Raw genomic sequence first — 16059 nt, 5'->3', positions numbered from 1 at the left:
CTCCATGTACAGTCCCTTCAGTAAGAGCACAAATATAAAACTGAAAATTCCACTACATGACCCAATGTAAGTTGCCAGACACCACCAAGGTTAAAAAGCAAGCAAGCAAATGAACAAAAAACCCACATAGTCCTTGCATATTAAAGCATCATCAAAGCATGAAGCCACCTAGTCAGGGTCCCTCCATAAGTCTCAATATTTTTGTGTTATTTTCTCTCCAAAATTACTCATGTGTTTCTCAGGGTTCCTGACCATCTTGGTCCCCTAAGTATAGCCCTATCCTGAGTTTTACGAGACATTCTAGCAAAATACTGACCCTAAGGTGGTAGTGAAGACCCCAGAATTTGTAGGCAGCTGGTCAGAGGGAGGGCAGTCTTGTGGAGAATTGTGCCCTTAACCTTGAGTTTTGTTAACTCCTTGCATTTGGGGGACTGATACTTCCCAATTTCAAAACATACCACAAGTAAAGCTACAGTAATTAAAACAGTGTGGTACTGGCACAAGCAGAGACATATAGACCAATGGAATAGAATTAAGAGTGCAAAAATAAACCAATACATCTGTGGCCAATTGACTTTCAAAAGGGTGTCAAGACCATGCAATGGGGAATGAATAGTCTCTTTAACAAATGGTGCTGGCACAACTGGATATCCACATACAAAAGACTGATGTTGGACCCCTACCTAATATCATATACGAAAAAAAAAGAAAAAACAAGCTGAAAGTGGATCAACAACCTAAATATAAGAGCTAGAAGCATAAAACTTTTCCAAGAAGACATAGAGGTAAATCTTCATGACCCTGGATTTAGCAATGGATTCTTAGACATGACACCAAAAGTATGAGCAACAAAAGAAAAAAATAGGTAAATTGGAGTTCTTCAAATTTAAAAAAAATTTGTACATTAGAGGACATTATCAAGAAAGTGAAAAGACCACCTACCAAATGGGAGAAAATATTTGCGAATCATGTATCTGATATGGTTAAATATCCTAGATATATAAAGAACTCTTAGACTCAACAACAAAAAGACAAACAGCTCAATTAAAAAGATGGGCAAAGGAACTAAATAGACATTTTTCCAAAGAATATATACAAACAGCCAAGAAGCACATCGACATCCTTTGTCATAAGGGAAATGCAAATCAAACCCACAATGAAGTAACACTTTACACACATTAGTGATGACTATAAAATAAAAATCACACACATAGACAAAATGGAAAATAAGTTGGTGAAGATGGAGAAATTGGAAACTTTGGATATTGGAAACATAAAATGGTGCAGCCACTTTGGAAAACGATTTGGTGGTTCCTCCAAAAGGTAAACATAGAATTACCATGTGGCCCTGCAATTCTACTCCTAAATGTATACCCCAAAATAATTGAAAATAATCAAAAACATGTGCCTGTACATGCATATTTATAGCAGCAGTGTAGATAATAGCCAAAAGGTGGAAACCAAACATCCATGAAAAGATGAAGGTAGAAATACATTGTGGTATATACATAGAATGGAATGTTATTCAGCCATGAAAAGGAATGAAGTACTGATAATGCTAGAACATGGATGAACCTTGAAAACATTATGCTAAATGAAAAAAGCCAGACAAAAAAGGTACCATGTTGCATGATTCCATTTATATTTGAAATATCCAGAGTAGATAAATCCATAGAGATAGAATGCAGATTCATGTTTTCTAAGGCTGGAGGGGAGACGACAATGGGGAAACTAATGTATGAGGGGTTTTACTTTGGAATGAAGGAAATTTGTCAGAACTGGCTAGAGGTTGTGGTCGCACATTTTCAACGTACTAAATGCCACTGATTTCCTCACTTTAAAATGGTTGATTTTATGTTATGTGAATTTTACTTCAAAAATTATTAAAAAAAAAAAAAAAAAGACAAGTGGAGCAGAACCGCTTCATCCCAGTTGTCTAGCCAAGGTCATCCTAGATGGCCAGCTGATTCCAAGACATGTGATCTAGCCCAGCTATGACCTGCAGAACCACCCAGGTAATTTGTAGACTCTTGAGCTTAATAAATATTTGTTGTTCTATGCCTCTGAGTTTTGAGGTGGTTTGTTATGCAGCATTATTGTGGCAATAGATACCAAATATAGATAGCTATTCATACTTCATAAATATTATCACATTGTCTTTATTTACTACTTAGACTAAATTCTATTCCTAAATCTTAATCCTTTGTGTGGCCAAAGAGTGATCTTCCTAAAATATCCTTTTTTTTTTTGCTCAAAACTTTACATATCAGGACAGTCTTCACACTCTATATCCTGACATTCAAGCATTATTTTGTTTACTAATACCTCTTATAACTTCTTTTGATATCATATGTCTGTACCATATGTCATAACATTTGTTTATATATACATAACACTGTTTATATCTCTGTTTCATGTGTAGGACTTATCTCTTTAACTAAAGAAAGATATTGTTCTCATACTTAAAAAAAAAAAACTCCAAAAATCTTTTAATATCTACAATGGGACTGAGCATGTAATAGACCTGCAAAAAATTAATATTTAAATAATAATTGTTAAGTATAATCTTTGTTAGAGTAAGTGATGAAAAACACTTTTTAAATGAATGAGTGAATTAAAATTCAAAAAAATTATTTGTTGAATTAAATTTGCACAAATTACCCACTATTAACTACTTTTTGTTGCTAATTCTCAGTGCTGTCACTTAGTGATTCACCACCACTCTGAATAGTATTTTGCCATATTCCATAGAACTTTAAAAGCCTGAAGATGAGTATGCATTATTAGATGCATAGTGCAGTGTAAAAAACAAATGATAATGACTACATTTTTTTTTTAATTAATTAATTTATTTATTTATTTTTGGCTGTGTTGGGTCTTCGTTTCTGTGCGAGGGCTTTCTCTAGTTGCGGCGAGTGGGGGCCACTCTTCATCGCGGTGCATGGGCCTCTCACTGTCGCGGCCTCTCTTGTTGCGGAGCACAGGCTCCAGACGCACAGGCTCAGTAGTTGTGGCTCACGGGCGTAGCTGCTCCGCGGCATGTGGGATCTTCCCAGACCGGGACGACCGGGACACGAACCCGTGTCCCCTGCATTGGCAGGCGGATTCCCAACCACTGCGCCACCAGGGAAGCCCATGACTACATTTTTTTGATAGCTGCTTTAGAATAGTGTTGTTGATTGATTTACTTTGGATCTCAGCATTAGAAGCATCTTTGGTCATCACCAAAACCTCACTTTGTCATGAATCTCCTCTAAATCATCTCCAATAAGTGTCCATCCAGCCACTACTTGTTCTATTTCTGATAGCTCTAATTTAATTTAAAAAATCTAATAACTTTTAAACTTTTACCGTTAGTCTTGATTTTGTCTTCTGGAGTTGAATAATGCAAATTAATTCTCAGTCTATGACTGCCTTTAAATATTTGAACAAGTGTGATTTAAATCTTCTCCACTTTAAATATCTCCAGTCTCTCCATCTATTTCTCTGACCCCTCACCATCCTGGTAACTCTTTGTTCTGTTTAGTTTTTTTGGTATTCCTCTTTGTTGACCCCACATTGTACACAATTTTCCAGGTTAATCAATGATGAGTAAAGCAGCCCCACCTCCTCTTTTTTTTTTTTTTCAGATCATTATTTAGCCTAAACTTGCATTATTATTTCTTTTACATACATTATATCATTGACCTAAATTGAACTTAAAGTCAATTAAAGCCCCCAAGTTTTTGCTTACAATTTGCTTTTAGGCTACTTCCTTATCCTGTACTTGTACTGCTGATTTTTTAGATATGTGAACAGAACTTTATACATTGATACCTACTAAATTTCTACTTACAAGGTTTTTATTTAGTAGATTAGCCTTACAAGATTTTTCAGATATTTAATCTGTCACCCAGGGATTAACAATTTCTCCTATCTTTGTTTTCACTTGTAAATTTTGTATGAATACCAACTTTACCACTGTCCAAGTTATTGATAAAAATGTTAAGTAGCCCATGATTAGGGACAGAGATCTTTAGCATGCTAATAGGGTCCCTGCTTCAGATTTATATTAGTTTTCCCTGAATATGGCTGTTCATTTAGTTATGAATCTATAGGCTCACCTATTTCCAACTTAAACACAATTTTCTAATTGCCTCACTCTAGTAACACTATTTTAAAAGTGAGCTTAGTCTGTCATAATTGCTCCTGTTGAATCAATGCGTAAACTTTTATCATGGCCTGAAGGGCCTTCATGATTTGCTCTCTACCCAGCTTCTCCATCTTCACTTGTGCTACTGACCCCTTCATCTCTGTGCTCAAGTCACTTTATTTTCTTGTTTCTGTTCCTCAAACACTTGATTCTCCTTCATGCCCCAGTACCTTACCATATGTTTCCTCTGCTTGGATTCTCTTCCCCTATCTTCCTTGCAAGCTGTTTTTCCTGCTCTTCTTAAGGTCTTATTTTAAATATTTCTTCTTCTGAATAGCTTTCCCAACATTGGCTTGCTCCTGTCCCACTTCCTCCCTTATCTAGAACTGGTATCCCTGTTACATTCATAGCACCCTGTGTATAGTAATTGTCACAACTGTAATTAATAAAACTGCTTGAGGAGTTATTTAATATCGACCTGTCCCCTAGACTGTAAGATCCGTGAGGACAGAGATTTAGTAGTCTTCTCTATTCCCATGTTTAACCCAGGTCTAAATAATATAGAGGGGTTATAATAAAATATTATAAAAATTGGGGATGATGCCCTTCTTGGTGAAGCATTGTACTTAGATTCCTTTAGATGTAAATGGAAATTTCAGGACTTTGAGAGAGTCTAGTCAAAATGCTTCCCTCTCCCTTTATGCCCTAAAATGCCTAGTACTACCCTTGTGTTGCTAGTACTTCTCCTGCTCTACTAAATGTGGAATTCCGCAATGGTGCAGATGGTCTGGGCCCTGTAAATGGCATTGCTTTCTTAGTTAAAAGTGTGTAACTCAGAAGGGTATGTAGCCTGCAGCCTACAGTCAAGTCCCGTACAGGGACAACTATATGTGCGTGTGTTCATTCTGATTCCTTATATTACTTTCTCCAGGAAAGAAATTGTAAGCTAGGGAAGCATCCACTTATAACTTTCTTTTGTCTTGTTTTGGATAGTGAGTGACGTATTTCTCTATCATTTTTAAAGAGAAGCATCAAAAGAAAGCAGTCATGAATTCTAAATAGAGGACTTAACCAGGAGGCTTGCAGACCTTCTACGTTCTCCTGCCTTGTTGCAGATACGCCCATTTATCTGGGAAGGGACATACAGACTTAGCAGTACGTTGCTTAAAGACAATAGATGGTAGCCACAGTCTGTTGAGATCTGCTTTCCACTGGAAGCAATAATGATTATATGTTGCTGTTAGAGATGTCAAGCTCCATGGAGGGAATTTCCCCATGGGTCTCCCTCTCTGCACATTAAATATTTGCTTAGTATGCGAATTACCCCATGTTGGGTCCTAATGATTATTGTTTATTTTTCTAAAAGTGTTCACAAACCATTTTATAATCTGCCCTAGAACTTTTCAGGGAATAAAGATCAAACTTACCTTCTTTAAAATTAAGTACATTTGCCTTGCTTCAATCCTTGGATTCTTTACCATTTACCTTTACTTCTCAAATTTTATGAAACGTAAAAATTTAGGTCTCTTGCTGAAGAAGGATGCCAAATGCTGGTGGTTATTAATCAGCCCTGAAATTTCTCTAGATTGAAATATACAAAGGCAGCCAGTTAAGAGCCCTTTTGTGTAGGAAAGATGCCACTCAGGAAAAGTCTTCAAACCTTCCTTGGGACTATGCTCTCTGTGACTTTGCTTTGGTTCCAGGGTACCTTAGACATGGCCCTCAGTGTCCTCTAAGTGACTTCCAGACATTGAACTTGAGCACTAGCTACTCTCATTGCTTGGACAAAAACAAAAAGTGCTGGGAGTTCCCTGGTGGCCTAGTGGTTAGGATTCTGGGCTTTCACTGCTGTGGTCTGGGTGGCGTGGACAAAAACAAAAAACAAAAGAAAGAAACCCTGCTAACTAATCACTGATTTATATTTCTACGATTGATCCATAGAGAATATTAAGAATTTTGTTAAGGCTTGATTTTAAAAAGTTTTTTTAGTGGCAGTTGGAGAACTCCCATTATAATTGGATCACTGTCATCTTTTATTAAGTACTTGAACGCACAATTGTGTGATATGAACATTCACAAAGCAGTCTAATCTGCTCATAGACTCTTTATATGTCAAAAACTCCCTTTTGAAGTCTTTAAAACATAGACTCTCTTTTACATTCATGAATATATGATCTTCACCCTAGGTTTTGTTGGGCTAAACTTGCTTCAGTATTTATGTAATTTTTTAACCAAGTCCTTGCTTTTTCCCTCTTCTCCTTGAGTTTATCTTTTTAGCTTCTACTTTTTATATCTCTTATTTCTGAGTCTTTGAACTCTTAACACCAAAAATCTTTCTCTAACCCTAATGATTTTCCAAGATCCTAGAAGTTCATTATAAAAAACATTGTAACAAGTATAATTGCCAATGAAAACAGCCTAATTGTTACTACCTGTTATAAAACAATTGTTTACAAAGCTCTCCATGTAAAAAAACATGACTCAGCAGAGATTGGTTTTCTTCCTCCTGAGCGTTTTTAGAAGAGAGGTGGAATAACAGACAAAAATATATAAAGTGCTTTTTATAGAAGATTCAACTTTTGTGAAACAAACATGGAGAAATGTCAAAAGGGAAACTTCCATTGTAATTACTGTAACTATTAAGACTTTTCAGTCTTTTCTCACATTTAAAATATAAAATTTTCATGACATATATATATTTTACATCCTAAGTAAAATATTTAAATGTAAGTAATATGTTGACCTAGGATTTGCAGCCAAGGAGACTAAAACAGCTTTACCCACATTATCTGATGCCTAGTTCTCTCTGAATTAGGTATGTATGTGCCAGGTATTATTATTACTATTCCATCTTTTGAGACTGAAAAAGAAAAAAAAGAAAAAAGAAAAAGGATCCAGCTACATTTTTTAGATTTATATTAGTTGTGACTTTATAATGTAATAGGAGAATTTTGAGACATTTTATAATTAGCTTGCTTTTGAATGTTACTTATGTATGTAAGTGCTTCGTGTATTTGGTTTTGTCCTAGTTTTACTATTTTTTTATTGTATCTTTTCCTACTGGGTCAAAAGTTAATTGGTGCCTCAGTTAACACCATTTGGATTAAGCTTTTCTGAATAGTAACAAAAATTAAAAATAATAATGTCTAAAAAGTGTCAGTTATTAACAGCAAGCAATTATATAATGACATTTCCAGAGGTCTTTACTTCTAATTTTTGTTGATTTTATTTATTAAGTTCCATGCATTGTACTTCCCAAAACTAATTCTAAGATAATACTTTAAATTTTTGTACAGAGCTTTAAAGTTTACAAAAGCAGGTCATATATATTCAATTATTATGTATTGGTATAGACCATAACCACATGAAAATAGATTAGATAGATTATAGTTAATTCTCAACATTTCTTTACATAACCTTAAGGTTGTACACATATCAGTTCAATTAAGTTATTTTACATTATTACTAAATATCAAATATTTTAGATGCCCAAGAAATTGAGTCCACAAAATACTTGTATTTTCAAAGACACATACACTATTATTTTTGTTGAGGGAAAAAGCAAGACTCAGACAATAGAATCCCAGCTTACTTCTGCTTGTATAAATCAAGTTATTTAAATAAATGAATTGTGTATGCTGACCTGTTCTACCAATGTGCTACTGGGGTGTATGAAAAAAAGATGTGCATGGTGGTGGAAGTAGAAAGAGGCATAAAGCGTATTGGAAAACTACCAAATGTCCCCTGCAAATGGGCCCTATTCAGAATCAGTAAGCGTATGATGAGTGAAGTGGTTTTGAATATCGCCTTTAGATTCCATGCTGTTACAAGGCCAGCCCTGAACATGGCAACTCTTATTTCCACACACAGTACCTCTTCACTCTCAATTTAACCCCAAAATCTGATGAACCCATTACTCCATACTTGATTTCATGGAACAAGGAGTAGATATAGTTACAAATGATCAATCACAAGCCGTGAACCAAAGCAGCAAGGCATTAACAATTCACACCATTTCGGTCCACTTGCTCAAGCAGAAGATGTGCCAGAATATTTAATGCACAGCTACTTCGTTCAGTTTAAGAAGAGACATGACTCAGGCTGCATTTTCAAAACGGAGGAGACTTCCTAAGATTTCATACTTCCAAGCCCCAATGTCAACGTTCACCCACATATCAGCAATTAAAATAAACAGGTGTTCTGTAAAGGTCACAATGTCTGAATTAAATTTTACCCAGGTAAAAACAGTATGACCTATGAAATTCTTCCCCCCAGTGCATCCCTTTTCTGCTTGATCCTATCATACAAATCAGTGTCGCTTACAACAGTATTCAAACACTGTAGACCCCACAGGCAATATGCCGTCAGTTTAATAGGATCACTGAAAAACTAAAGCAGCTGTGAAAGACTGCTCTAACTATAGCAATCATGTGCTTGTCATTTTGTTCAGTGGAGGAAAAATCCAAATTTGGGTAGGCATCAGTATTTAAGAAAACGACTGCTAAATCTTTTCTCGTAAGTACCTTAGGGACAATAGGATTTGACATATAGCATGTAAACAAAAGTACACAGCAGCTGTTAGTTTAGCTGTGTTTGAATAAAAATATACTGATATAAATCAAGCAACATAGGAAACCGTATGCTCTCCATCATTCAATCTTCCCAGTAGACCATGCTTTTGAGTGGCGTCTGCTGGTTGCTCCCGGACTGGGAGCTTTCCAACTACTACCTAAAGCTGGATAAGGAACAGTAAAACATATACATACCTTGGCACTAGCTCAAACTCCCTCCAGGCCTACTTCCTGGATGGGAAGCCGTCAATTCTAGGTATCTTTTAAGAACTCACCTTGTATCATACAAAAAAGACTTTTTAGATCAACTTCATTAAAAAAAAAATTTCAATTGAATTGGTGGGAAATTTCCACATGATGTCCTGCTAACAATAGCTGAGTATTTTTGAGACTTGCGACCTGAAATTTCCTGCCAAAGAGCATACAGAAGTTTCTGTATAGGTAATTATGCTCTGGGCAGTGCCTTTTTTTCGTAGTCTCATGTACTCTGACTGAAATGTGAAAATTACAATATTATGTAAATTATGATTCTGGATACTTAATTGGCATGAATTTTAATTTTTAATTGGAAGCAGGTTATTAAAGCTTTTGATAATTTCCAGTGCTTGAAAAATATATTGATTAAAAAATCCTCTTTTTAGCTTTCCACAGTAGATTCAAATGCAGCGTGCCAAGTGTCTCTTTAAATGTCAGGTGTTGCTTTTGGAGAGAGATATACATTCACTAGGTATAGAACTTGACAGGACATTCCAGTCTATATCTTCTTGGTAAGTTCTATTAGGTTTCTCTTTAGAGGAACTTTAGGCTCCTTGTCAAAAATTCTTGTGCTGCACCCATCACAAATCCAAATAAGTTCAAGCTTCTTATCAGTGACGAAGTGGTTTTAGTATAAGGTCCTCTTGAAGACTGAACAGTTTGTCTTATGATTAGCTTCTGAACTCATTGTGTTTGGAGTTCTTAGAAGGAATTACCTTTATTATTTAAAATAGCTATTTTGACCTTAAGCTAATATTATTGCCCTGCTATTTAAGTTTTATTGTGTGCCTTTTCCCACAGTAGCACGATTTAGGATAAAGCACATAAGGATTTTCCAAGACTTTTAAAATACCCAGCTCTGGTCTTCTTCTGGCTAGTTAATGCTTCATTGCCAAATCGTATTGTTTTTCTTTTATATTTATTTTCTTCTTTAGTGTTCAAGATAATTTTATAAGGAAGATTAAAATAAAACTATTGTACATACCCTAAATGTGCTTCAAAATTCTGGTACATTCGTATTTATTTATCAAAGTTTGATCAAATTTTCATTTGGTCACAGAAAGTTACAGATTCTAAGTGATTGTGTATAGTTGTACTCATGGTCTTAAAACTCACCTAAAAGACTGCCCACAGTATATCCAAAAGTACTGTTTATTTATCCAGTAGACATTTATTGGGCACTGCTTTTACCAAACTAAAAAACACCATGCCCTCTAACCCCAAAGGTTTTGTGATTTACTGGAGGATGGAAGTGGGAGTGGAGAAGATAAGGATTAATACAAATCAATAAGAGAAAAATAAAAGTATAAACAATACTCTGGGAAACAGAAAGGATGGAACAATTAATTCTGCCTACACAACTTGGGATATTTTGGAAGTGACAATTGATATGAGCCTTGAAGGACAAAAATATATTAACAGGTGGAAAGAAAGGGGGAAGACATGCAAGGGAAATAGAACAGCATGAGTGAGAGAAGTATCAGTTGATAGTTATGAAGTTAATATAGCTACTACTTTTAATCATATGATCTATTTACCCATAATGCTCAGTACTAGCTATGTCCAGTAAATTTACTCCTTTTGGCCACATGATCTATTTACCCAACATCCTCAGTCTTAACTCCAAACCCACTGAAACCATTGGATTAATTTCAATTTGCCCTATAGTCATGACTTGAGAATAAACAAAATGGATAAAAAGCTATCATCCATATAACTTCACCTTTCCAGCGATGGAAGTGATCCCCGTGGAATGATCACATTGGACTGATCTATGCATATTGATAGATTTAAGGAATGATTAATTTCCAAATCATTTATCTAATAAAAATGTTGAGGACTTGCTTAAAGGAAATATTGAAATTACAGGAAAGCAAAATTCTGTAAATAAGAGCCAATAGGTAGAACACCTGTAATAAAGGCCTCAAACACAGAAGAAATGCTATGTGTAGCTATGCAAACAAAAATTAAAGAAACATAAGATAATGGGAGCCAGCTAACCTTGAATGAGGCTATATTTATGAGTAGCAGTTTGAAAGAGAAGCTCATGGTTTACACACAAAATAATATCCCAGGGTTCATTCCCTGGAAAAGACATAATTTTTTCATTGAGTGTCTATAATGGGCTTTGCTAGCTCATAGCAACATGTAGGATTATGCTCTTTCCAATGTTGAAAAGTGTCTATTGTCCCTGCTAAATCATTGCCCTTATTTCTTGCACATCTGTACGCAGTAGTCTTCTTTAACAGAATGAAGTTTTGCTTCAGAAACAGAAAAAGGAGAACTCTACATAAAAGAGATAAAACCATTGGTTAAGAACACTTATGAGTTTTTAGTATAGAATATTATGAACATCCACTGAAATGCTTAAAAAATAATTCTCACTCATGTTAAAATCTATGGTTGAGGTTGAAAAGTCAACTGACTTCTCTTTTTTAAAAAATCAATTATTCTATTATATTTCAAAACTGTCATCTTAGGCCAAGTCTTCTTTTTTAGGGAGAGTTCTTTAATTTGAACTGATTAATAAGTTTTATTTTTCAAATATATTAAGCTTATTTATACTTCCTCTCTAAGTGCTTAGGCGTATCATTTTCTTATGTTTTCTGTACCTTCCTAGTTAGTGGAAACATTGTTTGTTCTTGGAGTGTGCTTTGTCTTCCTTTTCAAGAAGATCATCAAAGTTACTAGTTTGCAGCTTCCAAAAAGAATGAGCCTTCTAATCCCTAGTTCAGAGGCTAACCTTTATTAGCACTCTTGTGGTTATAATGAGGACCCTGCTTCCAGCAGGGAGATTCTGGAATACTGAACAGATTATTCAACAAGTTCAGAGCAGATTCTGAAGTCCCTTATAAAACCTGCTTGTGAATACTGCTTTCTTTGCTTTGCTGTTTCTGGTTTCCATAGTATTCCTAATTACATAAATCATGTGGAGCATGGGAGCTGTTTTCCATCCTATATCAACTCTGACACTGCTTGTGTTTTGATATAATTTGTATTTTTTTTCCTAAACTGTATTTTTTCTTAAATTCTTATGGAAGGTACAAACCCTGAAAAAGAGTAGAGTTTTGTGTTAGAAAATCTATGAAATTCTTTTCTGGAATCCTTTGGGCTGGCATAAAGAATTTGAAAGTTACTTTGTGACAAGCACAGATGAATAAAGCTGTAAGACTAGAGAATCTGATAAAATGTTCTTAGGTTTATATTCAAGATTAAATCTTGGATGTAAATCATTCAAGTTTATTACTTACTTCTCAATTTACTTAATTTTTTTTCAATTTAACAGCTGTTTATGTGATGCCTTTCCATGTATAAAAACTGTACTAAGTTCAATGAGTGTACTGATTAAAAGTTTACAAATTAAAATTCAACACAAAGTAACACATGAAAGTTGTAGCCAGCTAAAACCACTGTTGATTCTTAAACTGGGTTTCTTTAGGAAACATTATAAGCAAAATTGATTTATATTATACATTTTTTAAATATTAAAGAGTTATAATTCTAAAAATAAGTTTAATTCTCTTTTTATTTCTTTAGTACTGTATATGACCTAATATTTTTTAAATGTTTGAGATATCTGTTGTGATAAAACTCATAGAGAATAGCTATTGCTCCAGGAATGTAAGAATAGTTTCGATACGTGAATTTTAGGAATTAATTTCTCAGGCTGGTGAGTGAATTACATGCACACATCTGAAGATGTCTAAATAATCACTGGGTCATGATTTCCTTTTAACTTTATTTACAGTAGTCTTAGAAAATCTTAAACTCTATTTCCAATGTTTTCCTTAGTGATGAATATGTTAGAAAGAATTTAAATTGTGCTTTGGTAGAGAGTTGTAGAACTTAGCACCATAAAACACATAACTTTTTTACTAAGAACAAAAATCAGCAGAATACCAGTAGCAAAGGCAATTTGCATAACTCAGCCGCTCAGCAGCTCAGCTGAACCTAATTGTAATTCAATTTCCAGATTGCTATGCTAGGCCTCTCTGCATAAAATATGCAACATATAACATAACCAATGACACGGACATATTTTCTTTGCTGGTGATCTATCTAATTTCTTTTCCAGTAGAAGTATGTATTAGAATGAGGTCGCCAAGCCATATAGTTATTTTGTATGTTTATGTTGTGTCACATGTATACACTTAAAGACAAAGTTTAAAAAAAATGACATCCTTTCATTTTTCTGGGTGCCCAAGTGTGCTTAAGATTTTAAAAATTTCTTTATTTCTGGCATTTCAGAGGGAAATTAAATCTTGAACTAGCTGCCATGTTATTTGACTATTTTACACTAGAAAGACTTTATAAGCTAATTGTGTGAAAAAGTGTATAAACATGTCTGTCAAGTCCATATGGATGTTGCAATACAGGCCCACAGGTAAATATCTTCTGTTTACAAAATGCATACTGGAATAGCATCCCTAAATCTTTGACTAGTTTATACCCCAGAAGCTTAAAAACAAAAAGGTATGGTAAATGCTTGCTTAAGATTCTCCCCCTTATTTTTAAACAGCCTTGCCACCCTGTTTTATGGGTTATTTAAGTGATGGCAGTGAAAAGACTTGAATAGGATGGCTTATAAAGGTGTGGATTATATTTTATGAATAATTCCCAGATGTGATGTTTTAGGTATATAGACCCCTCTACGGGAAGCTATATACAGAAACAACATGGATCATACAATTTTATCAGGACAATGCAAGTAGATTTCAGCAAGGTTGGTTCCAACTCATCTGTGATAAATGAGAAGATAAGGCAATCAGTGCACACCATGACACTCCGTGCAGCTAGTTAGGCACACTTCCGAACTATTCAGGTGTGCTCACAAAGCTTATGAGTCTTGCATGGGGGGTGTCTCAATATAAATACATCCTTCATGGTGGCCACTAGTAATGCAGGAATTGCCTCTTTATGACTTAACCCAGGTCACATATAAATAATAGATGTTAAGAGTTAGCTCTGGTACTGGGGCTGTGTTCCAGGCAGTGTATCTCGTTTGGGTCAAAAGAATTTATTTTCCCTTATTTTCTCGTATAGTTCCTCTGCTTGAAAAATGCCTGCAAAATTCCATCACACCTTTGCGGGGACCAGTTTGGGTCTCTAAGGGAGAAGGTTTCAGCCCCTCAGGAGCTAAGATGTACATCCAAGGAGTTCTTTTGGCCTTGTACCAACGATTAAAGTCCGCAAAGAAATATTATAAACAGGTGAGTCATCCCTCTTTAAAAACTGCTTTATTGTATGTTTTAAAATGTACTTGGTTGTATAGAGGCAATGATTGGCATCATGTCATAAAAGAACTGTGACATGTATTTCGTGAGCTCAGTGCCCGTTTGGGAGCCAAAATGCTTCTTCTGTAATCTCAAAGCCAACAGTAATGGGGCTAATTGTATCTATCTTTTGCTGTGGGATGTTATATGTCTCATCTTTTCTTGCTGTATACTGTGCAAAGCGAAGGCAGCTCCTTATGTGGAAATTCTATAGACAGTTACTTTAATTAAGAAAATGAATAGCTCCTAAAGCATCTGAAGCTTTAAATGTTCACCCTTCTATTTTTTTTTCCAGTATGAAATTAGACTTGCTATTGTAGAAGATGGGCTAAAATATAACCAATCATATTCTGGGAAATGAATTTGTGAATTAACTTCATGTCAAGAGTAACATATTTCATTTATACTTATTTAACTTGTATGTTTCCGGATCTGAAAATATAAGAATAGAATTAATGTATTTGAATTTGTTTAAACTAGATTTTGTCCTTTAATTTCTAACTTTCTATTCCATAATTGTGAGACCGAAAGAGAAAGAGGGGGAGAGCGAGAGAGAGAGAGAGTCTGTATGTGATGGGGGAGAAGGGGGTATGTATGTGAAAACTTTGATATTTATGTTACTACTTATAGGGACTTTGATTTATCTTAAAGTAGAATTCATATTGTAAAGCAGAATGATTGATGCTGTTTATAAAATAAAAATGAAGTTGCCACAATTTTAGAATCCTCTTTACACTTGATCTTAAGAAGTTAAACATACACTTTACCACATTAAATAAGGGCTAGGTTTTACATTTCTAACTGGGAGTTTCCAGTTTAGAACAGGGCTCATTATCTCAGACCACAGGCTGCTGAAAAATGAATATTTTGAAAACATCATGCTATTATTCTCTGTATGCAGGGGGAGGGGAGGTGGGAATGGGATTCAGTCTCAGTGTTCACACAGCACCTCCTGCTGTCTGGTTAGGAAAAGAACAACTTGTATTGACTAGAAGAAATTCTTGAACTAAGGTATCCAGAACTAGCAAGAAACATCTCCCCGTGAGAAACTTTCATTCCCAAAAAGTGGTTAGTTTCCAAGTTAATTATGTCAGTGTATCCAGAAATGGGATTATTATCATAGATAAGGCTATTTATAATAATAAATATGAAAAAATAAAAATCCAAACTTACTTTTAATATTCTTTATTAAGCTAATATCATATATAAAAACTGGTGTAAAACATATTTTTCTGTATTCAGATTAAGTTATTTTAACAGAAATATTTAACTTTTAGGATACAATGATATTATACTATGCATTATGACCAATTTAATTACAGTCATTTATTTGGTATTAAATGGCTTGATTCTACTAATTTGACAGTTTAAAATTATTTAATGTTAAGAAAACATGAGACGATTCTCCAGTGCAAGAAAAGCATTGTTTAAATCAAATCTAAAAAAATTTGAACAATTTAAATCAAATCTAAAAAAAAAGAAACATAAGTTTCATTTAAAGTGAGGGTGTTAGAGATAATAAATAACTCAGAAAGTAGTTGTGGAATGTTCGTTTTTTCTTCCATTGTTCTAAACATTTAAAAGTTTAAATAGATATAAACAATTGTACTGGACTGAAAAGTTCCTTGTATTGTGAGAAGAAAATGCTTTAAGAATTACTGCTTTGGTTTAAAAATTTTCTTTATGACTCAAAATTGATGAGAAATACATCTTACTAAAAGAAATATTAAATGTAAATGTGAACAAAATTAACATTTTTAGCGTCTCTGAATGTCTGAGCATCTGATTGTCTATATCATCAACATTATGACTTTCAACATTATACCAA

General features: G+C 34.5%; 1 protein-coding gene across 1 annotated transcript in view; it reads left to right on the top strand.

Annotated features, from left to right (window-relative positions):
* DCDC1 (doublecortin domain containing 1) overlaps window positions 1-16059 on the top strand; it is a 445514-nt gene that overhangs the window by 74904 nt on the left and 354551 nt on the right. Inside the window, exon 8 of the mRNA XM_036860073.1 lies at window positions 14002-14168. Within this exon, the coding sequence (XP_036715968.1) occupies window positions 14002-14168 (167 nt within the window). The remainder of the gene's footprint in view (window positions 1-14001; window positions 14169-16059) is intronic.

The sequence above is a fragment of the Balaenoptera musculus genome, chromosome 8, assembly GCF_009873245.2.
Source record: "Balaenoptera musculus isolate JJ_BM4_2016_0621 chromosome 8, mBalMus1.pri.v3, whole genome shotgun sequence".
Taxonomy (NCBI): Eukaryota; Metazoa; Chordata; class Mammalia; order Artiodactyla; family Balaenopteridae; genus Balaenoptera; species Balaenoptera musculus.
The sequence above is the reverse complement of the archived record's forward strand: the minus strand, read 5'-3'. Positions and strand labels throughout refer to the sequence as shown.